Source organism: Trachypithecus francoisi, unplaced genomic scaffold (genome assembly GCF_009764315.1).
Source record: "Trachypithecus francoisi isolate TF-2019V2 unplaced genomic scaffold, Tfra_2.0 Lachesis_group10, whole genome shotgun sequence".
Lineage (NCBI taxonomy): Eukaryota > Metazoa > Chordata > Mammalia > Primates > Cercopithecidae > Trachypithecus > Trachypithecus francoisi.
The window spans coordinates 126401564-126429559 of NW_022681455.1; the positions used below are offsets into that span (position 1 = coordinate 126401564).

A 27996-nucleotide genomic window follows, 5' to 3' on the forward strand; every position below is an offset into this window, starting at 1 on the left:
AGCCAGCCTCATGAAGGCCACAGGAGAGAGAATTGGCATCTGCTCCCAGACCTCCAGGACGGGTCACCTTGAGGTGAAATGACCATATAGTACCCCATGTCCCCCTTTTGTGGCAGCGTGTGGTGCGGGTTGCAGGGTACAGTTGGCCACCCAGCCTGCACCGGAGATCAGCCCCTCCTCAGCCCTGGAGCAGCCCTGGAGCTGGGCCCTGGCCGGCATGTCACATGGGCACTGTGCAGAGGACATCTCAGCCCTGCTCTGCATTGGCCCTGGGATCCAAGCCTGCCTTCACCCATCTGGGAAATAGGCCCAGTCACGGCTTTCTCATAGGGCGGCCAAGAGGTAGAGTGGCTGGCTCTCTGAGGAATGTGGGAAAGGGGGATGGGGGATGCTGCTGGTCTCTGGCATCAAAGGGACATGTTTTGGAGACTGAGTGAAGATGCAGAGTATCTGTGTGCAGATAGTTTCACTTCTTGGCTTTCTGATGGATTCAGAGGGCAGCCTTGATTAACAGAGGGTGTGGCAACACTGACCGTATCAGTTATCTAGCGTTGTGTAACCAACTGTCCACAACTCAGTGGCTTAAACACAAAACTCTTTTTATCTCAGTTTCTGTGGGCCAGGAATTGGAGGATGGCTCAGCTGGGTGGTTCTGGCTCAGGGTCTATGATGAGCCTACTTGAGATGTTGGCTGGGGCTGCTGTCTCATCAGAAGGCCAGCCTGGGGCTGGAGGATTCACTGCCAAGGTAGCTTCGCATGTGGCTGTTGGCTGGAGGCCTTGGTTCCTTGAAATAGGGGTTTCTCCACAACCTGCTTGAGCATCCTCATGACACGGCGGCTGACCCCCCTCCACTGGAGTGACCCAAGAGGTCCAAGAAGGAGGCGATCGTGCCTTGGCAGCTGCAGACTCTTGCTCCCATCATACTCTGTTTATCTGAAGTGAGTCGCTCAGTCTGGCCCACGCTTGGGGAAGGGAATTAGTCTCTGCCTCTTGAAGGGATGATTGATGAAGACTTTGTAGACATTCTTTTTATTTTTTGAGAAGACAGGGTTCTGTTACCCAGGCTAGAGTATCACGGTGTGATCATAGCTCACTGTAGCTCCAACTCCTTGGCTCAAATAATCCTCCCAAACAGCTGGGAGTTACAGGCACACACCTGTAGTTTCAGGGTAACTTATAGAGACAGGGTCTCTCTATGTTGCCCAGGCTGATTTTGAACTCCTGGCCTCACGCAGTCCTCCCACCTCACCTTCCTACTTAGTTGGGATTACAGGTGTGCCCATCACGCCCAGGATGAATGTTTTTAACCATTACAGTCCAACATAGCTGTGTGTGGTGCACACACGTGACCATTCACACCTTCTGATCGGGTGCCGTGGTTGGGCCATGGATGGGGCAGGTGCTGGTACTGAGTAGTGGGGGCCCAGGAAGCCGGGTTCAAGTCCTGGACATGCTGCTCAACTACCTGACCTTGGAACAAACTTCGGTCATCTGGTCTCGGTTTCCCCATCTGCACACTAGGCCTCTTGGGCTTGGGCGATGGCTGTGAGGGGTGGGACACAGGCTGGTGGTGGGTGATGGCTCAGCTGCTGTGGCTTCTGGGCTCGTTGTGAGGCTGTCTTGAGAGGTGCCCGACTGGTCTGTGTGACTTCTGAGCGCTGCTGCGCTGTCCCCTGGGGGGTGGTCTTTGCGTTCCTCGGGGCCCTGCTCCTGTCTTCCAGGCAGCCCCCCTAGCGCCACCCTCCTGAGCGCCTCGTTGGGATCACGAGGACCTGGTCGTTGATGTCCTCGTGGGTCCCTGTGAGGGCGGGGCTCTGCCCTGTGCCACTTTGTCTTTCTAGACATTCCCTCCTAAAAACCCCGCAGCCTACTCAGTGTGGTGCTGAGGATGCTTTGGTGACAGGTAGGACCCGGAGGTCCTCTGACTGCCCATGGCAGCCACCATGTGGGCCACGTCCTCCGGTGTCCCCTGCAGGCAGCAGGACAAGAGCACTGGTCTCCCCCCTGCCCCAGTGTCCTGTGTGTCACCTTTCCCCAGCCATCGGCCTGTTGGGGTCACGGGGTGGCCCTCTGCCGAAGGTGTGCGAGTTCATGGGCCCAGGGCAGGGGGCTCTTGGGCAGGGTGCCCACCAGCTTGGCACCACGTGCCCTCCCCACTGTGGCTCCGGTGGAGTGGGCAGTACAGACCCAGAGCCAGTGGGTGCCATTTGCTGAGACACCTGTGTGTCCGTGGCTGGACCTCCTGCCTGCTGGGACTGGCGTCTGTCCTTGCTTGCTGGCATACTGTCTATTAATGGCCGTGGGGCCCCCCACAGGCTCTGAAGCCCCTCGTGTCAGTTACCCCATTACGCTCAGGGGAGTGACCTTATGAGGTCGGCTTTGCTGTGCTGTTACCCCGTTGGGTAGATGAAGAAACTGAGGCCCTGAGAAGCAAAGTAACTTGCCCCAAGCAAGTTCAGCCAGAAGCAGCAGAGTGTGGGTCTGAGCCACATGCGTGCTCTCCTTGCCCCCACTGGACCCACAGGGAGTGGCCCTGATGGCAGCCCGGTGGGGGGAACAGGCAGAGACCAGGCCAGCCTTGGGGGCAGTGCGGAGCGGAGAGCAGCTGGCAGGGTTCAGGCTGACTGAGGAAGGGCCCTTGTTGGCTGCCCACATTTTCTGGAAGTCAGGCTGCCAGGCAAAGGCCCCCGCCCTCCCGCATGCCTGGATGTCTGTGCCAGGTTGAAGCAGCCTTGGAAAGGCAGGGTGGGGGTGCAGGTCCCCCCTCCACCCCCGGCCCCTCCAGAAAGACCCAAGCTAGGTGGGGCCCGCTGCTGTGGGGCACAGCCATGGCACCATGTGACTGCTGGCAGCTGGGGGCTGGCTCGCCTGCCATGGGCGTGGGGCTCCTAGGGGTCCTTTGTTCCCGAGGTGTGAGCTCTCACTGGAGAGAACAAATGATGTCCCCTAAACTCGCTCGCGCCTCACTGTTGTCCCATTTGCAGCCCTCCTCCCAGGCAGTGCCCCCGGCCCTTCCCTCAGTACCCCCAAAGAGTTATTTTCTCCCTACATCCCCTCTTGTCAGGAGAGGGAGGACTTTGCTCCCTGAATACACACCCAGGGCCCATGGCCTTTGGTAGCAAGTTCTGGGGATAGCAGGTGAACAAAGGAGGTCTCGAGGGGGTCCTCTCCACATGGCCTCCGAGCCTGCCGCCCATGGGGACAGGTTCCAATCAGACTTGTCAATGTGACTTAGAATCTGGCAGAGGTGGGGTGGGCTCTGGAGGCCAGGGCAGCCTCTTTGGTGAGGGCGGTGGGCCCACAGCCCCCGGGGGGGGGACCCTGGGACCCCCTTGCCCTTACCCCATAGGAAGTGCACAGTCCGCCCTTCTTGTGTTATGTGTTGCCCCCCAGATGATCTCTGTGACGCCAGCATCCCCTCTTCCAACCAAGATGCGTCTACAGGGAGGAAGCCGCGACCCTGGCCTGTGGGTGATGTAGGGGTGGGGGCGTCTCGGGAGGGAGGGGATGTTGGTGAAAAACCTTTTGACCAAGTTGGGCTTTTATTGGTTGGACACACGGGGTGGGAGGACTGAGGGCTTGTTTGGAGGTGGCCATGTCCTTTCCCCAGTGGTTCTAATGTCACCAGATGGCTGCACCTGGGCTTGGACCTGCTGCTGCTGCCGCTGCTGCAGCTACCGCCACTGGCCGGGAGGGCCAGGTCAGCTGTTGCTGGGCCAGGTCGGCCTGAACTTGGCCCTGGAAGGAAAGGGAGGGTTCCACGCTGCACCACGGTTTGGATTTGCAGTTTTCTGTTTTTAGCATCTCAGGGCAGACTCTGCCCAGTAAAGGGCCACAGTGGGGTCTGTGAGGCAGCTGTGTTCTTCTCCACCACTCCCCGTCAGCCTGCCTGTGTGGCCCCATCTCTGGGACCCCTCTCAGACAGAGACGCACAGGGTCCCTGAGTGGCAGGGAGGCTGGGGGTCTGCGCTGAGTGCCCGTGTGGACTGGACTGGGTTGGGGCCTTAGTTTCCTTTTCTGTAATGTGGGGCAGAACTCGTGCCAGCCTCCAGAGGGCATTGCCCTGCGTGCCTGGTATCGTGTGCTTGTCGCGTCGGTGGCCGCAGCAGTTGTCTTGGTTCCCATCATCCCTGGGTCTCTCCGCCAGCGTGTTTCTGTCCTGAGGATGCGGGCTGAACGCCTCCTCACCCTGGGCCTCAGTCTCCTTCCCCGCACCCTTCCATGGTCAGGGCCCTGTTGGGTGATGCGCGGGATCCTGCACGGCCTGCCCAGCCCGGAGGTAGAGGGACAGTGCTGGCCCAAGCCAGTCAGCATCTGGGGTCCTGGGGGCCCCTTGGGTCTGTGCCAGGTTCCAGCTGGACTCTGGGGACCGGGTCTGTTCTCTCCGCAGCGCTGGCTCTGTCCTGTTCTTGCTTGTCCTGCTGGAGCCCCCGGGGCTGCCCCTGCTCCCTGCATGCTGCTGCTGACACCGGCACCGCGCCCCCCCCAGCCCTGCCGACCCTGCTCTGGTGCTGGGCGCTCCTGCTCTCTGGGTGACCTCTGGTTCTTCTTTTCCTGTTTCAGGCATGAGCCATGAGCCCAAGTCCCCTTCGCTAGGGATGCTTTCCACCGCGACCAGGACCACCGCCACCGTCAACCCCCTCACCCCCTCGCCGCTCAATGGCGCCCTGGTGCCCAGCGGCAGCCCCGCCACCAGCAGCGCGCTGTCGGCCCAGGCCGCGCCATCCTCCAGCTTTGCCGCCGCGCTGCGCAAGCTCGCCAAACAGGCGGAGGAGCCCAGAGGTAAGGGGGCCCGCCAGGCTGCGCGTGGGGGGAGCAGCGGCTCCCGAGGCCGGGACTCAGCCTCCCGCCCGCGGCGTGCACGCGCACAGCAGGTCTCGTTTTTCCCGCGCCGTGTGCTCTGCGTGGAGCAGGCAGTGCTGTCTGAGCTGCAGACCCTGGGCCAGCCCGCCCGCCCCAGCACCTCCGCTTTGCCTCTGTGCTTCTGTCTCTCCTGCCTCTGTCCTTCCTCGGCCCCTGGAGTCACTGTAGGGATGTCTGGCTATAGCAAGGTCCTCCTGCCAGCTCTGTGACTTGGTTGGGAGGAGGGTGGGTGCCCTGGACCAGGCTGCAAAGGGAGAGCGAGGCCCTAGTGCTCCCTGAGTGGCCCCTTGCCCAGGCTTCGACCACCCCCTCCAGACGTGGCAGAGAACATGGTGTCCCTGGAAACACACTGGTCTGGAGCAGGGGTCTCTGGCACAGCTGACCCCACTACTGCTTAACTCCCTGAGGCAGAGACTGGGGGGAGCGTAGACAAGCGCCCCTGGGGGTGTGGGGCCTTGGCTTCTCGTATCACCTGGGCAGGACCTGCTGTGTGACCCTGGGCACGTACGGACCCTCTGAGCTTCATTTCTCCTGTCTGTGCAGTGAACCTCTAAAGAGGCCCCCTTTGGCTCTGGCTTTGGGGCACTTCTTGGGGCCTGCGATGACCATTGGCTGCCCATGCCGGGGCTGCTGCTGGCACGAATTGGGAGGCGCACTGGGTGGCTGGAGCTGCTGGAGGCCTTGGCCCTGTGGATTCCGGCCTCGGACGCCCTCTGGACTCACTGCTCCCAGGCGGGGGAGCTGAGGAAACAGGGACCCCAATGGCATCTGCTTTGTTCATGTCAAAGGCCCACAGGTTAGGATCCCGGGTTCCAGGGTCCTCTAGGGTGGCCACAGAGCAACACGTGCAGGAGCTGTGTCCATCTATATATTATCCGGGGTCCAGCTTGGCAGAAGGGGACACCTGCCCTGACCAGGGCGGGCTGGGGGGTCTTCTCATTTCTGAATGTCTCCTTCCTGGGTCCTTTCTGCTACTGCTCATTGGAGAGTGGGGGAGTGCGAGAGGACACAGCTGGCGTTGATGGATGGGGGACACTGGCCCAGGAGGGAGGCCCACTGGGGTCTGGTTTCTGTACCACCAGGGGGCAGTTCTTTGCCTCCTGGCTCTTCCTGGCAAACCAGGCACAGGCGGGACCACCAGAAAACCCTCCACGCCCTCAGCAGGGGACTCCCTGGCCACGCCTGAGCGGGCCAGGTTGCATAGGCCCCACCTGTGTCGAGGGGCCAGGCAGCTGCAGGCCGATGGCTTGGGAGAAGCAGACGGCCTGCCTGGTGGCCCCCCAGGCATCCTGGACTCTCCGGGGTGCTGAACAAGGCGACTGGGGACAGACCTCGGGAGGAAGCTGAGCCTGGAGTCGAGACCTGGGCTTTCCTGAGAGGGGCAGAGAGAATTGAGGGCACAGCTGGCCCGGCTTCTCCTCCTGCACTTGTCTTTTTTCCCAGTGTTTGGGGGCAGGAGAACCAGGGCTGGTGAGGGATTTCCGAGGCCACGGGCGACAAGTGGCTGGCGCTGGTGCTGCCTGGGCTGGGTGATCCCTGCCTCCTGCCTTCATCCAGCAGCTATGTCTGCTTTGGGGCCTCTGGGCTCCACCCCAGGTAACGCTGCGGAGGACGTGCTCATCAGGAAAGGGCAGGTCTCCCTCCTCGCCAAGGAAGGTGGCAGAGAGGTGTTCAGACTCGCCTTCCCTCCCTGGGCCTGGCAGCGGCCGTGGGCGCCACAGCAGGAGCCTGCCTCATAGGGCCGTTGCTTCCTCTCCGCTGCCCCAGGCTGTCCCCAGCACTTGGCTTGGTGGCTTGGCCAGCGGGCGGCCTGAGGGCCAGAGGCTGCTGGTCCCCACTGGCCAGGAACAAAGTGTGCCACTGGGCGCCCATGGCAGGAGGCCAGACACCATGGCCTCGGGGCCTCCTCCCTCCCAGCTGCGACCTGGGCACTGGGAAGGGTCCCCCAGGGTGGTTGCCCCCCAGGAAAGATGCCCCCGGATGAATGCCTGGGAACTGGGTGGCAGAGGGTCAGGAGAGCGGGTGAGCAGTGCCACTGCCTGAGCTATGTGCCCACTGGTTCACTCACCCAAGTCACCCCCATTGAGCTGGGAACGCCAAGGTTTGTGGAACAGTGTTCGGGTCTTGTGACGCCCTCATCTGGGCCTGGGCCCTTGTCCCCACTCCCGTTTTGATGAGTCTCCATCTGGTCATCACCGGTCAGGCCTTGGTCTGGATGAGGAGGGACTGGGTGACTCGTTCTCGTGACCGCAGCCACTCAGTGCATCTGGTCCCCATTCTCATGGAGTCACACCGACCCTGACGTCACCTTTCCCCGTCCATGGAACTGGCCGGCAGCCCTCCCGGGCCCCTCGGGCAGATGAGAAGGCCGAGGTTCAGAAAGGTCAAGTCGCGAGACGGCAGCCGCAGCGGGTGGGGTCGTGCCCGTGTCCTGCTGCTGCCGGGCCTTCCCAGGTGGGCTGGGAGAGCCGCCGTTAGGACAGTTCTGAGCAGGTGGTCCCGGTGGTCCCTGCTGGAGGGGAAGCCCCTCTCACCCCAGCACCACTGCCCCTAGTGCAGGGAGCTGGCGTTTGGTGCACACGAGTCTCTGCCTGGCCGTCAGCGCGCTGACCCTGCCTCCCTGCGGGCTGTGGAATCCTGGGTGACAGTGGGGACATGTGGGCCCCCCAGCTTCCCTGTGCTACCTCCCCACCTGCGCCAGAGGGCAGCAGGGGGAACCTTCGGCAGACTTGGCAGTGGGAGGGGTCTGGATTTTTTATTCAAAATTTTTTTAGTTATAATTCACATGCCATAAAATTCACCCTGTAGAAGTGCGTGATTTAGTGATTTTCGTACACAGTTGTATGACTACCTAATTCTAGAACATTGGCTCATCCCTGAGAGAACCCCAGTTGCATTTGCCGTCAGCCCCCACGTCCTCCCCCAGCCCTTGGCGGCTGCTGTCTGCTTTCTGCCTCTGTGGATGTGCCTGTGGGCATTTCGTACGCAGGGGCTGGCGCGGCATGTGTCTGGACTTCTCTGAGTATGACATCTCCTGGTCCCCGTGGGCCGTGTGTGGCGTGACAGCCCTTTCTGTCTCTCGTGGTGGGACGACCCGGGTGGGGAGGGCTGGGTGGGGCCACGAACCCACAGCTACCTTTCTGCTCCGTCCTGGAGGTGGACCAGCGAGGGCCTCCCCGCCTTCATCGTGGCAGTAGCTGTGTATCCAGCGTCTGCTGTGCCCCTGGCGGGCTCGCTCTGCTGCTCACACAGCCGTCGCCTTGCCCGGGTCTCACGTTGTTAGTGGCGTGGGGAATTCCAGCCCCCAACTCGTGCCTGAGACAACGTAGCCCCCTGCCACGCAGGTATAGCCTCCCCCCCGCAGAAAGGGAGACGGGGCCCCTGTGAAAGCCACACCTCCCAGGGCGCGGGGTCCCTCTGGTGCCTGCCAGGTGCCCAAGAGAGCACCAAGCCCCGGTGGGCTAGTGGCTGAGCTGGCCAAGTCACAGTCCCACAGCTGCTCTGACGACGGCACGTCCTGGGCAGAGGGGGCAGGGATGGAAGCGGGGCACTGCCTCCACATCTCTCCTCTCATTGTGTCTCAAGGGTGCAGTTTAAAAATTCAATTCAGACGAAGCCGTGGTGTGCGCTGCCCCTGGAGAAAGGCTAGGAAGGAGAGGAAAAGGAGGCCCTCGCTGGGATTTATTTTTCTGGAGGCTGAGATGTGTGTTCATCTTCAAAGCTCGATCACCCGCCCACCAGCACGGGGCCAGACACCCATCCCCAGGGCCAGCCTGACCGTTGAACCTACTCACTCCCAAGCCCGGGGCTCCTTGGGCGAGGGCGGAGGCTTGGGAATCGCCGATGCACACCCCCACCTTCCTTCCTTGCTGTGTGATCTGGGCAGGCCGCTTCACCTCTCTGAGCTTCCGCTGTTTCTTGGGTGAGGAGCAGGTCTCTATCTCATGAATTGTGGGGCCTCGGTGAGAATGAGCCACAGCCGGGCATGGTGGCATGAGCATCAGTGCAGCAGGCCTCCACCCTGGCTCCCTTCCCTGCCCCCCACCCTGGTGCTGCCTCCTTTCACCTTCCCCATTCCTGCCACCCTCACCTCCTACGTGCCCTCCCACACCCCTCCACCCACTGCCACCCCTTCCGCCCACTCTCCTTTCTACCCCGGTGACCCCGTCATCTGCCCGGGGAGGGCGTGCGCTTGCCCGGTGGGGTGGGAAGGTGTGGGTCCACCATGGCTTCCCCCCGTCAATGGCTCTGGGCCAGGAGCCTGCGGTGGCTTCCTCTTCTCCCGGCGGTGCAGGGTGCAGGCAGGGCCAAGTGGCTGCCTGTTTGTCTTGACTTTCTGGGAGAAAGTGGGGCTTGGAGTGCCCAAGCCCCATGTAGCGCGTTCTGGAAGGAGCCTTGGGTTGCAGGTTTGGGCGTGATCCCGAGTTGAGCCTGGGTTGCACCCCCGGCCCCTTCCCAGTGACCGACCCAGGCTCTAGTCTGAGCCCAGGCGTCCCTGAGCTGTTGATCTCTTTGTTCCTCCCACATTGTCCCAGCCACCAAAGGGATGTCCCCGGGGCCACCCAGCCCTCCCTCCAATGCAGGTGGACCAGCTCCTGCCATAGCCCAGGCTTCTCGGGTGGCACCGGGTCCTTGGGTACAAGCAGAGACCTCCCCCGCCTCCTCGGAGTGATGACCTGGCCACCACCTCCCTCCCTGCCTCTCCTGCCAGGACCTCTTCTGCACAGAGAGACTCCACCACCCCCATAGGCATCTGAAACCCCAGCCTAGGAGTCCCAAGACTGAGGGGTGGTTCCCAGCCCTATGTCCCACCCCCTGCCCTGGACAGATTTTGACCCCCCTCTGAGCCTCCTGGGCACCAGGCCTAGCCTGCCTTGTGGGTGTGTCGGGATCCCCACATCATCCCTGTCCTTGGAGGTGCTTGTTGACTGACTGAATAAGAGGTGTTTGCCCCGAGGGTGCCCGAGGAACACCTGTGCCTGGAGCCAGGCCTTGTGCTTCAAGCGCCCCAGCTCCACACCCTGAAGGCAGCCCTGAGCCGGGCCTGGGGTCTGACAGCTGTTGGGCCTGCCCTGGAGCTGTCCAGGCTGGGGGCTGCCCGTTGTCTCTGGCCCTTCCCCTCTGGTCCCTGCAGAGGGCAGGCCGTGGAGCCTCCACTGCCGCCCCCACTGCTGTGTGACGAAGCCAGGCTGCTGCCAGGCGCCCTCACAAGCTGTGTGGCATCTGCTTGCCGTACGCAGCAGGCAGCAGCCTCCCGCGGGGACGCAGTGCCCGTCTGCCAAGGCGGCGTGGCGGGGGAGTGCGGAGGTGCGGGGAGCCTCACATGTCCTCAGCTGCTCCAGGAGGCACAGGCAGCACCTGGGACCGGGCACCTCCTCCCTGGGAAACAGTTGGGGGCAATCATGCTGTGGGCCTTTGCTCTGGGAGGCCAGTGCTCTGGGAACAGGGTAGCACCAGAGCCTTCCCAGGTGGGCTGGGAGAGCTGCCATCTGGAGGACAGTTCTGAGCAGGTGCTCCTGGCTGGAGAGGAAGCTCCACCTCACCCCAGCACCACCCATGGTGCAGAGAGCTGGGGTTGGATGCACAAGAGTCTGAGCCAGTTCCCACCCCACTTCTTGTCGCCAGCCCAGTGGCCAGGACTCATGGCTTCCCTGCCCACACTTTGCTCCCTTAACACCAGCCGGGGGGCTCATGGTACCTGCCCTGGAAGCAGCCAGAGGCCTCTCCAAGCAACACAAGCAGTGTTGGCTGCTGTGTTACCTGCGGCAGGAGTGGCCCAGCCACCCACAGCCCAGCTTGGGCCACAGGGACGGGGCTGACGGGTGGTGGCCGTGGGGCTGGAACTGCTCTCTCGTCATCAAGGCCTGCGGGGCCCTGTGCCGCCTTCCCCTGGTGGTGTCTGCTGGCTGCCTGCCTCGTCTTGTCACTGGCTTTGCAGGCGAGAGGGGGAGGCAGATCTGGTTACTGTTTGGTCCCTGGTGCCACCTGAAACCAAGATCCCGCCTGAGTGAGCCGGGACCATGGAGCCTTCCTCGTGATTTGCCGTGGGAGTGATTCCGCCGTGGAGCCGGCCTGGGCGGGGGAGAGGCTCCTCCTTTCTGCCACTGCTTGGGAAATCTGCCTCTCAAAGAAAACAGCAAAACAAACACGGAGGAAGGATCCCGCCTGGCAGGCGCGCCTCGCGTGGGTGTCAGTCTGCGGCGGCGGTGGCTCTGCAGGCGTCTGGAGCCCATCTGTCTCCAGCGCAGGTGTGAGCACTGCGGCGTCCTCAGGATGCCCCTCCGTCCTCCTGGCCCGGGGGGCAGGGGGCGGAGGGGAGCAAGGCCGGTGGAGAGGACCCCACCACCTATCCTGACCCCTTCTCCTCATTGCACAGTGGGGAGCCCTGGGCATGGTGGAGGGGCCCAGTACTTGGCATGTCAGCCGGTGGGGTCCTGTCTTGGGATAATGGAGGCAAGGCTTCCCCTAGCCACTTGGATATAAGGGTGATTTTTTTCCAGTTTCCCCGATGCACCCTCTGCCTCCCCGCAACCACTGTGTCTCTTTCTTCCTCTTCGTCCTAATGCCCCACCTCCCTCGGGGTACCCGTCTCAGCTCCTGTGGCCTCACACGGACTCTCCCGGCCCTATCCAGCTCCCAGGGTCCAGCATCTCAGATCACGCTGTTCAGCAAATAATCGGCCCCAGCAAAATGCATTTCAAGCTAGAAACCCACACCTCCCGTTGTCAGTTTGGGTTTGATGACTGTGGCACACGATGGCAGGGTGGGTATGGGAGCCCGCCACTGGCCGACAGCCCCCCACCCTTTGCAGCTGTGAGGTGGGGCCTTGTGGGTGGATGCAGGCTGCAGGTTGGGAGAGCCCCGTCCTGGGAGCCACGTGGGGCGGCTGCTACTACTTCGTCTCCCACGTCTTCCTGGGACGCAGGGGGTCATGGCGTGGCTTCAGCCCTGCGCTGTGATATGCCTGCTGTCCCGTGTGCCAGGGCTGCAGTGACTCCAGAAGGTTTCCCAGCCTGTTCTCGTCACCTGTGTGATGGGGACTTCACCTCCCAGACTCGCGTGATTCCCAGTGGGCGGGGAGCTGACTGGCTCTTTCCTTTGGGGTCTGCTGTTCCCGTTCAGCTGGGCAGATGTCAAGGAAAGCGGCTGTGGTGACTCGGCTCCTGTCCCACTTGCCTACTCACTGGCTGGTGGCTTCCTGTGGCTCCCATGGGCCTTCTGGGCTGCCCGGGCAAAGGGACTGGACCTCCTCTGGCCAGGCTCCTTTCCACGTCCATGTCGCCACGAGTCCGCCGGGGCTGGGTTCCCAGGTTTTGGATGGAAACAGCTCGGTAGGTGAGGGTAGAGAGTGGAGGAGCAGCCCGGGCAGACACAGGTTCTGTGGACCTGCCCTGCCCTCCCTCCAGCTGTTCCAGCCCACACCGGCCGAGGGCCCAGCCGGCATCACCGTTGGCGTGGCTACTCCAGAGTCATGGCACGTGGCACACTGAGGCTCCTGCTGGGTGGACTCTGCCCAGAGCTGTTTCAAGGTTGAGCTGGGAGCTGAGTGTGATACCGCATACCTGTAGTCCCAGCTACTCGGAGGCTGAGGTGGGAGGATCACTTGAGCCCTGGAGGTGGAGGCTGCAGTGAGTCATGACTGCACCACTGCACTCCAGCCTGGGCAACAGTGAGAGACCCTGTCTCTAAAAATATTTTTTTAATTAAAAAGAAACTTTTAAACACTGACTTGGGGACAGAACAGGTGACAGGAAGACACACAGGGTCCCCTGGGTTCCCACCCTGGCCGGCACCTGCCCTTGCATGGTTGAAAGCAGGGGGCAAGTTGCAGCTGGGGACCCTCCTTCCGAGGGGCTGTGACGGGTCTGTCACTCACCTGCCTGTTCAGACCGCCCCTCATCTGTGTCTCCATCGGCAGCATGGGGTAGGCATGGGCTAGGCCTGGGCTGTGGACACCGGAGCCGCCCCCTGGGGCTCTGGCGCTGCTAAGCTGTTGGCAGCCCTGGCTGTGGGAGTGGACATCTCACAGAGACGTTCCAGGGACCCTCTTTAGGGAAGCACGTCCGTTAGTCACCGTTCTGTTCTCTCCGCCGTTCCCCTGAGTGGTTGCAGTGGAGCCAGGCTCTGGGGTGGGTCAGGGCCGTGCAGGACAGCGGCCGGGGAATGCCTGTGCCTGAGCTCAGCCGAGGAGTCTTTACCCCTCAGAGTGCCCTGCCCTCCCCTCACCTTTCCTTCCGTGCTCGCCGCTGGCCTGGCCAGGGCCTGTGGCTTTGGGGCCTGACCATGGTGAGGCCACGCCTGTCTGGGTCTCCAGTGCCCGGAGAGTGGTCCTGGGGCCTGGCCCCCAGGCGCCTCTTAAAGACTGATTAGTCTTCAGGGGGTGCCAGTGGTTTTTGCCTGGCAGGGTGGGCCTGAGCCTGGGTGGCTGACAGGTGCTGCTGTGGTGCTGCAGTCCTGTTTTTGCCCTCAATCCACTCACTGGCTGACTTTGGGATGTCAGCTGTTAATTACATCTGCCCGTGGGCCTCAGCACTAATCTTCGAGGTCAGACAGCAGAGGTGACGCGGACGCGGGCTGCCTCTTGTCATCTCCAATCCGGATCCGTTTCATTGACTAACTCCTGGCTGAATACCGCCAGTTAATTACAGCAATCACAGACCTTCCTGCTCCAGCCACGCGGTGAGAATGAGGGTTCGAGGGCCAGGCGCCAGCCTCGCTAATGGGCCTGGCGTTGTGGGGGCATCGATTGAGGCTGAGCTGGCTGGTCTGGTGAGTAGCACCCCCCAGCAGGGATTAGGCCGCTGAGTGTCAATGGCCTCCCCGGCCCCAGGCAAGACCCTTCCCCAGAGAAGCTCCCCACCCCTCACGTACCCCTCTCACTTCATCACCCACTGGTGCTTAGAAGCAAGGCTCATTCAGAGACTCTGGAGTGGAGGCTGCCTTGGTCATGGCGAGGGGTCTCTCTGGGAAGTGGGGTTCAGAGGGATGGGGCAGTGCAGGGTCTCTGCACCCCCTTATGGCATGGGCTGCAAGGGTCTCCCCATTTGTAGAGTTGGGGTGCAGAGAAGTCTGTGAGATCCCTGAGGCTTGCCACATGGTGGGGCTCCTGCTCCCACCTCCCAGCTGTCTGTCCCATCCCCAGGGAGGACCCAGAGCCCACCTGGCCATTGGCCCCAACTTTTCCCCTGGGCAGCAGGAGCCCGGATCGTGAGCTCTCAGCAGCCTCTGCCTCGATGGGGTGGCGGCTCTTGGTGTCTTGGTTTTATTTCCTTTTTCAGCTCCAGAGCACAGATGCCCACATTTCCTCCACTCACAGCTCCTGGAATCTAGATGGGGTCACCCCAAGTTTGGCCGGGTGCACAGGAGGGCATCCCATGAAGAAGAGTGGTGAGGCAGGCGCAGTAACTCGTAATGTGTAATCCCAGCACTGTGGGCGGCCGAGGCGGGAGGATCGCTTCAGCCCAGGAATTTGAGACCAGCCTGGGCACCATAGCAAGACCCTGTCTCTACCGAAAAAAAAAAAAAATGCTAGCCGGGCCTGGTGGCACATGCCTTAGTCCCAGCTCCTCAGGAGGCTGAGGTGGGAGGATCGCTTAAACCCAAGAGGTTGAGGCTGCAGCAAGCTGTGATTGCACCACAGCACTCCAGCCCAGCCTGGGCAACAGGGTGAGATCCTGTCTCAAAAAAAAAATGAGTGGTGGGCACAATACTGTTCACAGCGGCCACAAGGCGGGCCCAGCCTGTATGCCATCAGCTGAGGGCAAACCAGTAAGGAGTGGTTGAACAGAGACACACGATGAACTGTCACTTAGCCTCAGGAAGGAGAGATTCTCTTTGGTGCTGCCACGTGGATGAGCCGTGAAAACGCGGCTCCCAGTGAGAGACACCAGACAAGAGGCCACGCGGTGGGATTCCCTTGATGTGAAGTCTCCGGAACAGGCCCCTCCGTAGAGATGAAAGCCAGTGCGTGCGGGGCCTGGGGGAGAGGGTAGTGGCTGCTCGTGGGCTGTGGGTTCCTTTTGGGGTGACGGAAATGCTCTAAAATGGATTGTGGTGATGGTCGCACAACTCGGAACGTGCTGGAATCGGGGGGCCGTGTGCTGGGTGGGTGAGTTACGTGGGACGGAATCCTAGCTCAGTGAAGCGGTAACCACTGAAACTGAAGAGCCATGGAGATTGCACGGAATTTTTTTTGAAAGAAAGATCCTTTCCTTAGTTTTTAGTGTTTCCCCCAAAAAACTTTAAGTGAACTTTTTTTCAAAATCTAAATACGTACAGAAAAGCACCTAGACCGCCAGTGTGCAGAGCGAACCCACAGATAGGAGGGCTGAGGCCTGTTCTCCTGTCCCGCCCCCCTGCCCCTGAGGTAAGGGGCATGGTGCCCTGCCCCGCAGCCAGCGTCTCCCTTCCTCAGGTGGATCTAGTATCCCGCCGGCACAGTGCCCAGTCCCAGGGGTTGGCCCAGCTGACTTGGGGTGGTGGAGTTCTCGGGGTGTGGGCAGTGAGTGAGTGGCTGGTCCATCTGGGGGCCTGTGGGCAGGTCAGGCCTCAGGGGCAGCAGCCGTCAGCCTCACTCCCTACCTGGGCCAGGTTGCGATGGGTGGGAGCGTGATGAGGTGGGGGCCTTGCCTTGAGTAGTTCATTGCTGGGCAGAATGTGACTGTGCCTCCGGGCTGCTCTGGGGCATGGCCGATCTGGCTGGACTGAGTGTCTGCCATGGGGCTGCTCTGTCCAGTTTTGCAGGCTGCACACAAGCCAGGAATCCACGCGAAAGAGGCCCAGATAGTGTTTCTGCAGGAGGCAATAGGACTGTGCCGTGGGGACGGGGCAGCGGCCCCACCCCAAGGGGGCACCTTTTGGAGAGCCAAGCTCTGTTTCCACATGGGGATGCCTGTGGGGCCTCCGCCTCCCGATCACACCACGGAGACCACTGTGGCTGCCTGACGACTCTGGACACCCCCTGTAAGCAGCAGTTTTCTTTGGTGAACGTGTGTGTGCCCACTGCAGACGCAGTGAAGGGGAGACGAGGCTGCTCCTGCCCCGGAACCAAGGCCAGTTCTGAACAGAAGTCGGGGAGGACGCCGGGAGCTGCTGGGCTGGGGTTCTCCTGGAAAGGGCATCTCACCCCTGCTTCTGCCATGCCCCGGGCTGCAGGTGCCTCCCAAGTGGGGCTTTTGCAAACAGAAGGTGTCAAGGGTGGGCCGGGCGCGGTGGCTAAGCCTGTCTCCAGCACTTTGGGAGGCCGAGACGGGCGGTCACGAGGTCAGGAGTCGAGACCATCCTGACACACGGTGAACCCCGTCTCTACTAAAAAATACAAAAAAAAAAACTAGCCGGGCGAGGTGGCGGGCGCCTGTAGTCCCAGCTACTCGGGAGGCTGAGGCAGGGGAATGGTGAACCAGGGTAGCTTGCAGTGAGCCTCCGGCCACTGACACTCAGATGGGCGGACAGCTGCATCCGTCTCAAAAAACAAAAAGAAGGTCAAGGGGTGCCTACCCAGAGTCAGATCTGCCCCTTGAGCCCAGGTGTGAGCTTGCGCAGCTGCTGTGATGTGTGGATGCCTGGACGCACGGTGCTGCTGGTGGGTGGACGTGTGTCTGCTCCTGCCGGAACCTGCCCCAGCGGACACTGTGCTGTGATACCATAGAATCCAGGGCCACCTGTGTGGCCTGCCCTGTGGGGGACCTTGGCCTGTGCTGGACACTGGTTGGTGCTGTGTTTGGCTCTTGGGGATGAAGAGCTTCCCTAGGCCTGTGTCAGGGGCTCGGGAGGGGTCTTGGGGAGGGTGAGCTGCACACTGACCTGTGTACAAGTCCACAACTGTGTGAGCGGCACGGGGTCTCCTCCCTGCAGGCTGCGGGTCAGCTGGAGTCGGGGGTGTGAATGTGCAGCTGTGCCCCCCCCGAGCCTCGTGAGGCTGGGCAGGGCTCTTGACCCGGAAGCAGCAGAGCTTCTGGAGCCCCAGGCCCCAGCCCCAGGCCCCATCAGCAGCCCCAGCCTCTGGGGAGCTGCTCTGGCCTCGGTCACGGGGATTTGACCCCCACAACAAGGGGGTGGGGGCTGTGGAAGTGAGGCTAGTGCCTGCTTGGGGATAGGAGGACTCTTGGAGCAGGTGCCTTTGGACATCCTCACCCCCACCCCTGCCACCACACACGCTTGGTCCCCTTCTGACCTGGGTGGGAGGGAGGCAACAGAGGGGAGCCCTGGTCTGAGAAGGCAGTTTTGCTCCGTGATGGAGGGAGCCCCTCCCTTAGGGCCTGGGAACACTTCTCCCTGTCTTCCCCTGTCCAAACCCCTGCTGCACCTGCCCGTCCACACCCCCTGCCCTTGGAGTGTCCTCTTGGCTGTAGCCATCTGTCACCCAGGCCCTGAGCCCTCCTGCCTGCCCTGCACCCTCCCCCTGCTACCAGTGGGGCTGCAGCCAACCATTCTCCCATTCCCACGGCATCTGGGGGGCTGAGGGGTTCTTTCTGAGACGATGGGCGAGTTCTGGGGTAGGTCGTGGTGGTGGTTGTAAACAGTGAACCTAGGCAAACCTCCTGACGTGTATCATTAAAGATGGTGAATTACATCTCAGTTTCTGAAATGTAAAAATAAAACTCCCCCAGGGTCATCCTGAGTGGCTGCCATTTGGGCTTCCTCAGCCACTACCGCACTGCGTCCCTGCTTGGCTGGGCCCTGTTGAGGGGTGCTGACCACTTCTTTTTTTGTTTTGAGATGGAGTCTCACGCTGTCACCAGGCTGGAGTGCAGCAGCGCGATCTCCACTCACCACAACCTCCGCCTCCCGGGTTCAAACGATTCTCCTGCCTCAGCCTCCCAAGTAGCTGGGATTACAAGTGCTTGCCACCACACCCAGCTAATATTTGTATTTTTAGTAGAGACGGGGTTTCACCATGTTGGCCAGGATGGTCTCGATCTCCTGACCTCGTGATCCACCCGCCTCGGCCTCCCAAAGTGCTGGGATTACAGGCGTGAGCCACCGCGCCCGGCCAGTGCTGACAACTTCTTATGTTTGTTTCCTGCCACCCTCCAGCCCCCTGTCTCCCCAGCCTGATGGGAGCCCCCAGAGGGGGTACTGTTTCCTGTGACCCCCACATCCCCCAAGCACATGGGGCTCCCTGGGAAGACTTGGAGGCTTGGGGTCTCTGCTGCTCACGTGTGGAGCTGCCTCTCGGCAGGGCAGGGTGCGTGGCTCGGCTGGCCTGTGTGTCCCGGGGTGTTCACAGACCACTGGCTCACGACATCTAGAAACACGTGTGTTCTCTAACTCTGGGGCTCCATGTCTGTCCCGGAAGGTGCTGCCTTCGTCTCTCACTCAGGGATGTCAGGTGCTGGTCCTGCCCGCCCTGCCCAGGCTCCTTCCTGTCTGGTGGCAGTGGGCGGCCCTGGGCACCAGAGCATCATGTACCACATGACCAGGGTCAGTGGGGCGAAGGGGTACGGAGTGCCTGCGGTAGACTGAGCTGCTGACCCAGTTGGGCCTCAGGGGGGTGTCTCCTGCCTGCCTGTCTTGGGTGGGGGCCCACGAGGCTGGTAGACCTGGTGCTCTGGGTGCCTCACTTGGGGCAGGGGGACAGCTAGAACCCAGGCCCCCAGCTGTCACTGCTTCTCCCGCTCAGACCACTGTCTTCTCCTCCACAGGATCCTCACTGAGCAGTGAGTCGTCCCCTGTGTCCTCTCCGGCCACCAACCATAGCTCCCCTGCCAGCACACCCAAGCGCGTGCCCATGGGCCCTATCATCGTCCCCCCTGGGGGCCACAGCGTGCCCAGCACACCCCCCGTGGTGACCATCGCTCCAACCAAAACCGTCAATGGCGTCTGGAGGAGTGAAAGCCGGCAGGTGAGTGGGGCGGGGCAGGGAGCCCAGCATCTTCTGAGGGGAGGCTGGATTCAGGCATCCTTTGGGGGCTCTGGAGCTTTCAAGGTTGAGTTTAAATTCCAAAGACACCCCCTCCCCCACTCTTGAGTTTCCATCTCCTTCCCTGCAATGTGAGGTGAGAGTGACCGCGGCGCCCTCCTGGAGGCCCCGTGCGGGTGGGTACCTCGGCCCCGCATCCGTCTGCCCAGGCTGTCGGAAGAAACCACCCGCTGGGGGTGTCCCGTTATTTTCTCCTGTTCTGGAGGCCACAAGTTCATGATCTGGGGGCTGGCAGGGCTGGTTTCCCCAGAGGCCTGTCGTGGGTTGCTGGTGGCTGCCTTCTCCCTGGGTCATCTGTGGTGTCTCCATGTCTAGGTGCTGATCTCTTCTCGTAAGGACACCAGTCAGTTGGTTTAGCGCCCACCCTCATGTCCTCATTCTCATTTAGTCACCTCTTTAAAGACTGTGTCTCCAAATGCAGTTCCGTTCTGAGGCCCTGGGCGTCAGGGCTCTAACACACGGATTTGGGCGGGGGTGGAAGTCCAGTTCACAGCTGTAGCACTGTCAAGCCGTAAAGTGGTGTCTGCACGCCGAACACCCGGCAGACTACCTGTGACTGTCACAGTCTGTGAACTCAACAAAGAATTGAGGTAGGAAAGATGCCAGCCCAGAAGCTATCAGAACAAGACATCGGGTGGGTTTTGGGTTTCTGTCTTACTTTTGGGGCTCCCAGCGGAGGCCCCTCCCCAAGTTTTCGGGGCTCCTCATGTCCTTGAGCCCCTCGTGCTGTACTGGGGCCTGCCTGTGTGGAAGGAGCTGGCGCTGGGAGCTGCTCTTCTGCCCCTGCCTGGGGCTAGCGCGCCCTCGGGTGGCTACCTGCAGCTCTCCGAGCCCCCATGCCTGGCGCACAGCCTGGAATGGGCCCTTCCTAATTGAAAACGATTCTCCGGTGTCGCTGTCACCTGGACTTTTTTGCTGAGTTCCCAGAGGGACGGCCCCACTTGGAAATACTAATTAAACCACAAAGAAGGTGGGGAGGAGGGGAGTGGGTCTTCCCTGCACCAGCCATCTCCCCCGGGGGCGGTGGGTGGGGAACATGGGCGTTGGAGCCACCTGGTCATCGTCAGGGCCTGTCAGTCCTCTATCCCCAGAGGTGTGGGAAGGGAGCCAGCCTCAGTCCACAGGTGACAGCCGCCGAGCAGGCCCTGATCCAGGGTCGGCGTGGGGATCCCTGGGAGCTCTAGACTGGGACCCCCGGGGCCTGACGTTGCCTCTGCTTCTTTTCACGCCTTCCCTGGCTGAGAGGACAGACCTGCCCGGGGTCCTCATCTTGCTGGACCTCCTCTGTCCCCGAAGCCTCTCTTAGTTTCACTCATCCTTCATGTGACGTTTGGAGATGGCAGGGCAGGGCGTGGCCTGGAGGGTGGACCCAGGCCAGAGGGGCCTCCATACCCCACAGGGCTTGCAGCAGCCCAAGGTGGCCCTGGTCCTGGTTTGAGGGAGGATGAGGGAGTTGTTACCAGCTCCGCTGCCTCCAGAGGCCACCCCCCAGGGTCAGCCTTGACCACAGGGGCCCTGAGTCACGTGACTCAAACAGCCGAAGCTCCTTGCGCCCCACTAGTGGGACCTGGTTGCTGGTGCCCCCGCCCGCAGCTCACGGGAGGCCACTTCCCTGCCCCAGCCTGGACCAGGAGCCTCTACCGGCTAGGACCCTGCACCCAGCCACTGCCTTGACCCCAACTGGAGCTCCTGGCCTAGGCCCAGGACGCCTCGAGGGGGTTCCAGCGCCTTCCCTGGTGACGCCTCTGCTCTGAGCTGGTCCCTCCTCAGAGGGTCCTTACTGCCTTGGGAACACTAAGCAAGCCCAGGGCAGAGCAGGGGCACGACAGCCCTGCTCCAGCAGTTTCCCACCTCGGCGCTTCATGGAACACGGTGCCATCAGGGAAGGCGCGGGGCTGGGAGCTGGATTAGCAGGTGATGTACGGCTCCTCGCTCACTCGGGCACAGAGGCTCAGCGGGGAATTGAATCCTCTCAGGGAGCGGGGAGGCGGAGAGAGGACTCCCCTCCCACCCCGCCCAAAGCCTTGGCCACAAGTCGTTAGGGGCCTCCCAGCCCGCAGATGCAGGTGGGAGGTGCCAGGCCGGAGGCTTTTCGGCCCCTTCTCGGGGTCACCGCTCTCTCCCAGGTAGTGGGAGCTGCAAGAGGAGAAATGAGATGAAAAAGCCTGTTTTAAAGCTAACAGGGCATGTCCTGCCTGTCTGACTGTGGAACCCTTGCTCTCATCACCGGAGAATGACAGATTTGCCTCCTCCCCTTCTTCCCCCCTCCCCCCGCCCCTCCTCCGCCTTCTTTCTTTCATTGTTGCAGCTGTGGCTGCAGCCGCTGCTCAGAAGTGAAAAGCTGCCCGCAGATGCGCCCTGACGGGTCTGTCTGTGAAGGCGGCAGTGGGACCCTGGCTGCTGCTCTCGGGGTGCCTTTGGGGTTAGCTGCTGAGCCTGCCGGGCCTTGCCTGGGTGGGGGGCAGCCCTGTGCCTCACTCCAGGCCCCGCTGACCTAGTTCCCAGGTGTCTGTGCCAGGCTTGGCCGGGCGCCAGCCAGACGGAAGCCACAGACGTTTGGGTCTGGCTCACCGGGCCCCTGCCCCGCCTGCTGGCTGCCCCCGAGCCTCCCGGACTCCCTGTTTGTCCTCAACCAGGCCAGGAAGGTGCCATCTGGCCTGCGAGCAGGGCTTTGTCCTCGGCTGAGGGGAAAGGGGTTCAAGGGCCGTGTCTGGGCCGAGGACAGGCCCCTCCTTGTGGCGGGGCGGCTGGGGCCCTGTGCTCTGCCGTTTGACCCGGCCCGCGACACGGGCAGCCTGCGGAGGAGGGCGGCAGGCCTGGGCTGGGTGCCGTCCTCGGGTCGGGTCTGTCCTCCAGCCCTCTTCTGACTCTGGCCACCCAGGGCTGGGTGATGATTGAGCTCCTTGGCTATCGTCTCCCTCCTGGCCTGGAGGCCTCACCACCAGCCTGGGAGGAGGAGTCCAGGTCCCCCGGGTGCCTGAGCAAGTGAGGTCCCTTTCTGGGAGTTCAAAGGCCCATTAGCTTTGGGCCTGGTGTTCACTGGGGTGTGCTGCCTGGATGCTGGGGGGCCAGGGGCCACTCAGTCTCGTTCAGTCCATCCCAAGCCCTGGGGACAGGGCTGCTGCTTCGTGCTCCATGCCTCAGATGTTTGGCCCTGTGCCAGGTAGGGTAGGGGCGTGAGGCAGGATCTAGAAGCCAAGCCTGGAAATGGCCTCACAGGGCTGGGGTAGACGGGCAAGCTTGGCGATGCACCTGCCATGTCCGGGCCCCCACCCTGCTGGTGCATCCACTGCATGCCCGTGCACAGCTGTGCCATCAACTCCGCTGCCCTGAGTCCCCCACATGCCTGTGCACAGCTGCGCCATCAACTCCGCTGACCTCTGAGCAGGTGCTGTGATGGGCACGTGCCATTGATGTGTGCACGAGGCACGACAGGATGGCCCAAGGTCTGGTTGGCCTTTCGGCCACTCCCCCACTACCCTGGTTGCTGACACAGGCTGGAGACCCCAAGACCAGGCGCTGGCCCCTCAATAGGAAGTTCCCGGCCCCACGCAGGGCGTCAGTGCCCATGTGTACCTCCCACCCTCGAGACCAGCACCCTGGAAGGGCAGGTCAGAGGTCGTGAACCCAGGAGGACCCTGCAGGGAAGGGAGGCTGGGGCTCAGCCCGCGGGAAGGGAGCAGATGCTGCCTCTCATTGAAGATTCCAGGCGGCGGTGGCAGCAGCTCCTCCAATTAATCCTCGCTGACTGTCTCCTGGAGGGTGGAGAGTGGGGGAGGCGCCAGCCAGGGCTGCCTGCACTGCCTCTGCGCGGGTGCCATGTGCTGCTGCCGGGCCACCATCTGCCGCCGTGAAGATGGATGGGCCCAGGAAGAGGGGCTGGGGCTCAGGGACACAGGCACGGCCCCTGGGAGACATGCCTCTCCGCAGTGGGGCAGGTCTCAGACCCCCTGGGCCATCATTCCTGCTGATTTTGTGGGGAGACGGCCACAGCCTCCTTGGTTTTTGGGTGCTTGGCATTTTGTGGCTCAGGGAGGCAGGGCAGGGCTGGTGCTCTTCAGGACCGCGGCCCGCCGATCAGCAGTCGTTACCTGACATGGCCACATGGAACGTGAGGAAGGGCCGGGTTCCCGTGATTCTGCATCCCTGGGAAGCTCAGAGGGGCCAGTGGGGCCATGGTCCTCAGATACCCCCAGGTCAGGGTAGGCCTAGGCAGTGCTGTCCCCACGTGGGGGAGATGCTGGAGCTGAGAGTGGCTGCCCCAGTGACAGAGTGACACCTGGGTTGGCAGCCATCCAGAGTCTAGAGCACAGCCCCCATCTGGGCGGCCCTGAGCCCTGCTCTGCCTCCCGCTCAGTCACACGAATAACAGGAACAAGCAAGACCTTTTCACGCTCTGGTTTCTCCGGGCTGGACCCCGCAAGGATGGGTGTGCAGGGTGGCCTGTGTGTGGCTGGGGGTGGCACGGCCTATCCTTGGACTTGGCAGGGACCTCAGCCAGAGAGGTGGGCCTTGGGCCACTGTCTCCTCCTGCTTTGTGCCTAAAGCAGACCCCTCATTTGAGTCCTCTGGGCCACCTTCCCAGCTACACCCAGGTCCACTGTCTGTCCAGGAGCCTGGGACAGGCGAGCTGTCGCCTTCCCTGCCCCACTGTGTGTGTGAAGGCCAGTCAGGGCTCAGCTGCTGCCTGTTCTCGTGGACTTCAGGGCCAGGGCCACTGCAGGAGTTGGTTGGGGGCAGACCAGCACCTTCAGCCCGGGGGCAGTGCCAGCTTCCTATGGCCTCTGCCCTCCACATGGGCACCGGGGCCAGGACATCTGAGGTCAGGTGGGCAGCTGTCGGTGCTGTTGACGTCTTGGCTACATCGTGGCACTCGCTTCATGGCGTGCTGGGTGCCAACAGCGTCTGCTTGCCCTGGTGTGCGTCTGGTGTGACCTTTGGATGTCCACACCAGCGACGGTGGAGGCAGGAGCCCCTGCCACCCTGCATCCTTCACCTGCGCACATTGTGGTTCTGGGTGAGGGGGGTGGTTCTAGTTCTTCTGTTGAACTGAGGTGGCCCAGGGAGGGAGACAGGCCCCGAGACTGCTTCCCACGCCACATGCACCATGTTTTGTGTAGAAAGCCTTAGGGAAAGGATGCTTCTAGAACATGAACTAAATCTAGAGCCTTCCCGTGAGTCAGGACACCTGGCTCTGTCTTGTGGACAGTGGCCTATACCAGGCTTCCACCTGACCGGATGCTCTCCTCCCACAGGACGCTGGCTCCAGGAGCAGCAGTGGAGGTCGGGAACGCCTCATTGTGGAGCCCCCGCTCCCCCAGGAGAAGGCAGGGGGCCCAGCCATCCCCTCGCACCTGCTCAGCACCCCCTACCCCTTCGGCCTCTCCCCCAGCTCGGTTGTGCAGGATTCCCGCTTCCCACCACTCAAGTAAGTTGGCCGGCGGGGACTTCGGTGAGGCGGCCAGGTGGGGGCACAGCGCTCAGGGTCTGCATCACCAGGCAGCCTGCGGTCTACACAGATGAGGCTGTGTCTGCCGGATGGTCGTCGGCCGCTCGGCTCTGGGGACTGCAGCCCTGTCTGTGCCCCTCCACACTGCGGTGGCGGTGGCAGCTCGTTCCCCCACTGCTTAAGCCCCGTCCTCGTTCTGGGTGCCAGGAGTCTGGGTGCCGACTGAGTGCCAGGGGCAATGCAGGGAGGTTAGCCATCCCCCCACGCGGGAGCAGGTCTCCACTCACCTGTCCTTGCCCACTGTCCCTGCCTGCAGCCTCCAGCGGCCTGTGCACCATGTGGTGCCCCCCAGCACCGTGACCGAGGACTACCTGAGAAGCTTCCGGCCCTACCACACCACTGACGACCTCCGCATGTCCTCGCTGCCTCCCCTCGGCCTGGACCCGGCCACTGCTGCAGCCTACTACCACCCCAGCTACCTGGCCCCACACCCCTTCCCCCACCCGGCCTTCAGGTGAGGCGTCCCCGCGCGCCGTCTCATGTAGGTGCTGGTCTGTTCCTGGCAGGATGGAATCTGGCAGGGAAGGTGTTTCTTACGACCTGGGGGCCAGGCTCCCAGGGGAGTGTCTAGAGTAGCCCCTGAAATCGTCCCCAGCTTTGAGCCCACATTCAGCCCTGATGGCCTATTGGGGTCCCCTCCTGGTAGACAGTCCCCCTTGGTGACTGTGCTGTCGTCCCTGGCTCCTCCCCTTCTCACTGGGGGTCCACTGACAGCGAGTCACTGTTAAGAGAGCAGGGCTTTACCCGTGGGAGGGGCGATGCTTTGCCAGGTAGCAGGAGAGCCAAGTGGCACTGTGGCACAGCCTGGGTCCATGGAGAAGCTCTGCACATCCTAGTCAGAGGGGCCCGTAGTCATGACATAGACCGCCCCACGTCAGGGCAGCCCAGCCTGCTGGCCAGCCTTGGAAGGGCCTGGGCACTTGACTGCTCTGTGCTGGTCTTGCTGAGCCAAGGGAGGTGGCAAGCAGCGCCTTGGAACCCCAAGCTGTCGGCACCTAGCAGCCTCCGGCATTAAGGGACTTTGGGGCTAGCAGCAGGCATGGTCTTCACCCCCAGCCATTTTGCCACGTTCCCCACGCTCAGGCAGGTGTGTGTACCTGGCCGAGGCACACCTGTCAACAGGGCTGGTTCTTCCCCTTGGTTTGTTTGCTGCTCATGGCCCTGTCTTCTCCGCACAGGATGGATGACTCCTACTGCCTGTCCGCCCTGAGGTCCCCGTTCTACCCCATCCCTACCCCCGGCTCCCTGCCCCCGCTGCACCCATCAGCGATGCACCTCCACCTCTCCGGAGTCCGCTACCCCCCCGAGCTCTCCCACTCATCCCTGGCAGCGCTGCACTCGGAGCGCATGTCCGGCCTCAGTGCGGAGAGGTAAGTGTGTCTTGGGCCGAGGAGCCCCTCTGCCCTCCCTGTCCCTTGATGGCAGCTGGGCAGAAAGCCTGGGCTGGAACCTGACTGGACTTCTTGGCCATGCCTGTCCTCACAGTTTGTCCACCTGCCAAATGGGACAATGGTTGTTCAGGCTCTGTGCTCTGAAATAGTGCCTGTCTCGGTAGCCGTGGTCTCCTGCAGTAAACCTGCAGGCCGAGGAGCTCTCGGGGGTGCTTGGGGGTTTCGTAAGCTGCTTTGATTGTATGGACCTTAAGTTCTTCCCGCACCAGTGAAACCCTGCTCACCTCCCGTCGCTATTCGGATTAGTGCCCTGGCTCCTTCCTGGTTATGCTTTTAAAGGGCCTGCCCCAGGTCCCTCTCTTGCTCCTGGTGCAGCAGAGCCCCCAACTCTTTCCATGTGCTGCAGGCTGCAGATGGATGAGGAGCTAAGGCGGGAGCGGGAGCGGGAACGTGAGCGTGAGGCTGACCGCGAGCGGGAGAAGGAACGTGAGCGCGAACGCGAGAAGGAGCGCGAGCAAGAGAAGGAGCGTGAGCGTGAGAAGGAGCGCGAGCTGGAGCGCCAGCGGGAGCAGCGGGCCCGGGAGAAGGAGCTGCTGGCCGCCAAGGCCCTGGAGCCCGCCTTCCTGCCTGTGGCCGAGCTGCATGGGCTGCGTGGCCATACCACTGAGGAGCGGGGCAAGCCCTCGGAGCAGCTGACCCCAACCCGAGCAGGTGCCTGGGCGTGGGTGGGCTGTGCTGGGCAAGGTCTCAGCCACCTGCGGGGAGGAGCCCTGAATCACAGCACCTGCCGGTTGCCACGGTATAAATGTTCCCCAACTGCGTTCACCCTGCCTGGCGTGGCTGAACATGGAGTAGGGAGCAGAGGCATGTTGGCACGTGATGCAGACACTGGATGTAGGTGACCCCAGGAGGACAGTTGTGAAATGTGGCCAGGGCATTAGGAAGGGATAAGTTTTGAGTGCTCTGTTGATTTTAACATAATTTATTTCGTTGTAAGTTTACGAAACAATTATTTAGTCATAACAACTGGCTTTTGCATGTTTCCCGGAAATTTAATAGTCTGTTCTTTGAGCCAGTGTGAGCTGGCTCTGGCACCGCACTGGCTGGGCAAGAGTTGTGCCAGCCAGCACGAAGAGTTTCCTTCCAGGGACAAGACATGCTTCTTGAAAGCTCCCATAGGGCCCCTTTTGAATATCTTGGTTCTGGCTGCGGGAAGAACCCTTTGGAAGGGCTCTGGTTTCTCTGGGCAGTTGGGTGAGAGAAGATGGGAAGGGAGCTTGCTGGCCCACGTGACTGAGACCCTGCTTGCCTGCGTTTCCCCCCACAGAGAAGCTGAAGGATGCCGGCCTGCAGGCGCCCAAGCCTGTGCAACACCCCTTGCATCCGGTGCCCACCCCACACCACACGGTGCCCAGCCTCATCTCCAACCACGGCATCTTCTCTCTGCCGAGCAGCAGTGCTGCCACAGCCCTGCTGATCCAGCGCACCAACGAGGAGGAGAAGTGGCTGGCGCGGCAGCGGCGGCTGCGGCAGGAGAAGGAGGACCGGCAGTCTCAGGTGTCGGAGTTCCGGCAGCAAGTGCTGGAACAGCACCTGGACATGGGCCGACCCCCGGTGCCGGTGGAGGCGGAGCACAGGCCAGAGAGCACCACCAGGTCAGTGAGCCCCAGGAAAGAAGGAGGGATGAGCCTTCACGTTCCGATTTGTTCAGCATGTATTGAGCCCCTCCTGTTTGACCGACATCCTGCCCCAGCATTTCTGCCTCTTTCATTTCTGTTCTTTCATCTTCACGTTATAATGCCTGTCTTGTCTATGGGGAAGCTGAGGCTGAGGAAGAAAATAGGTTGCTCAAAGGGATCCCCACCAGTAAGTAAAGAGACCAGTCAAGTCCATGTTGAGAGCCAGGGCCCTGCCCACACAGCCTGGCCCAGTTCCCAGGAGGCCGTTCACAGCAGATAAAGACTGCAAGGTGGAAGCTTTAATTACTAGTAATACCTGTTCTCTCCATCTTCCCCTGCTTTTGAGCCTGGATTTTTTTTTTTTTTTTTTTTTTTTATTAACAAGAAGGAGACAGCTTTTGATTTTAAGGGAAAAAATGAGTTTTATTGCTTTTGTAGTAATAGTAAAACACATGCCCATTTTTTAGCCCTTTATAAAGCCTTTCCCAGGAACCTGTGTGGTGGTCCTTAGGACCCTGGCTGCAGACAGGTCTTTTGAGCTGGGACCCAGTGCCCCCAGGCCTCCCTGCTCCTGCCTGCCCTGGGATACCTGCCTTGGGGCTGTGCTGGTCCCAGGCCCCCACCTCATATC

The 27996-nt window shown here is 61.8% G+C and overlaps 1 protein-coding gene across 9 annotated transcripts in view; it reads left to right on the forward strand.

Annotated features, from left to right (window-relative positions):
• GSE1 (Gse1 coiled-coil protein) overlaps positions 1–27996 on the forward strand; it is a 508837-nt gene that overhangs the window by 462328 nt on the left and 18513 nt on the right. For 6 of the 9 annotated variants that reach the window (XM_033219205.1, XM_033219204.1, XM_033219207.1 and 3 more), the window contains 7 exons: positions 4566–4784; positions 18509–18708; positions 24042–24214; positions 24552–24749; positions 25474–25665; positions 26093–26397; positions 27014–27341. In XM_033219205.1, the coding sequence (XP_033075096.1) occupies positions 4566–4784; positions 18509–18708; positions 24042–24214; positions 24552–24749; positions 25474–25665; positions 26093–26397; positions 27014–27341 (1615 nt within the window). The remainder of the gene's footprint in view (positions 1–4565; positions 4785–18508; positions 18709–24041; positions 24215–24551; positions 24750–25473; positions 25666–26092; positions 26398–27013; positions 27342–27996) is intronic. The other 3 variants (XM_033219206.1, XM_033219211.1, XM_033219212.1) reach the window with 1 other exon arrangement.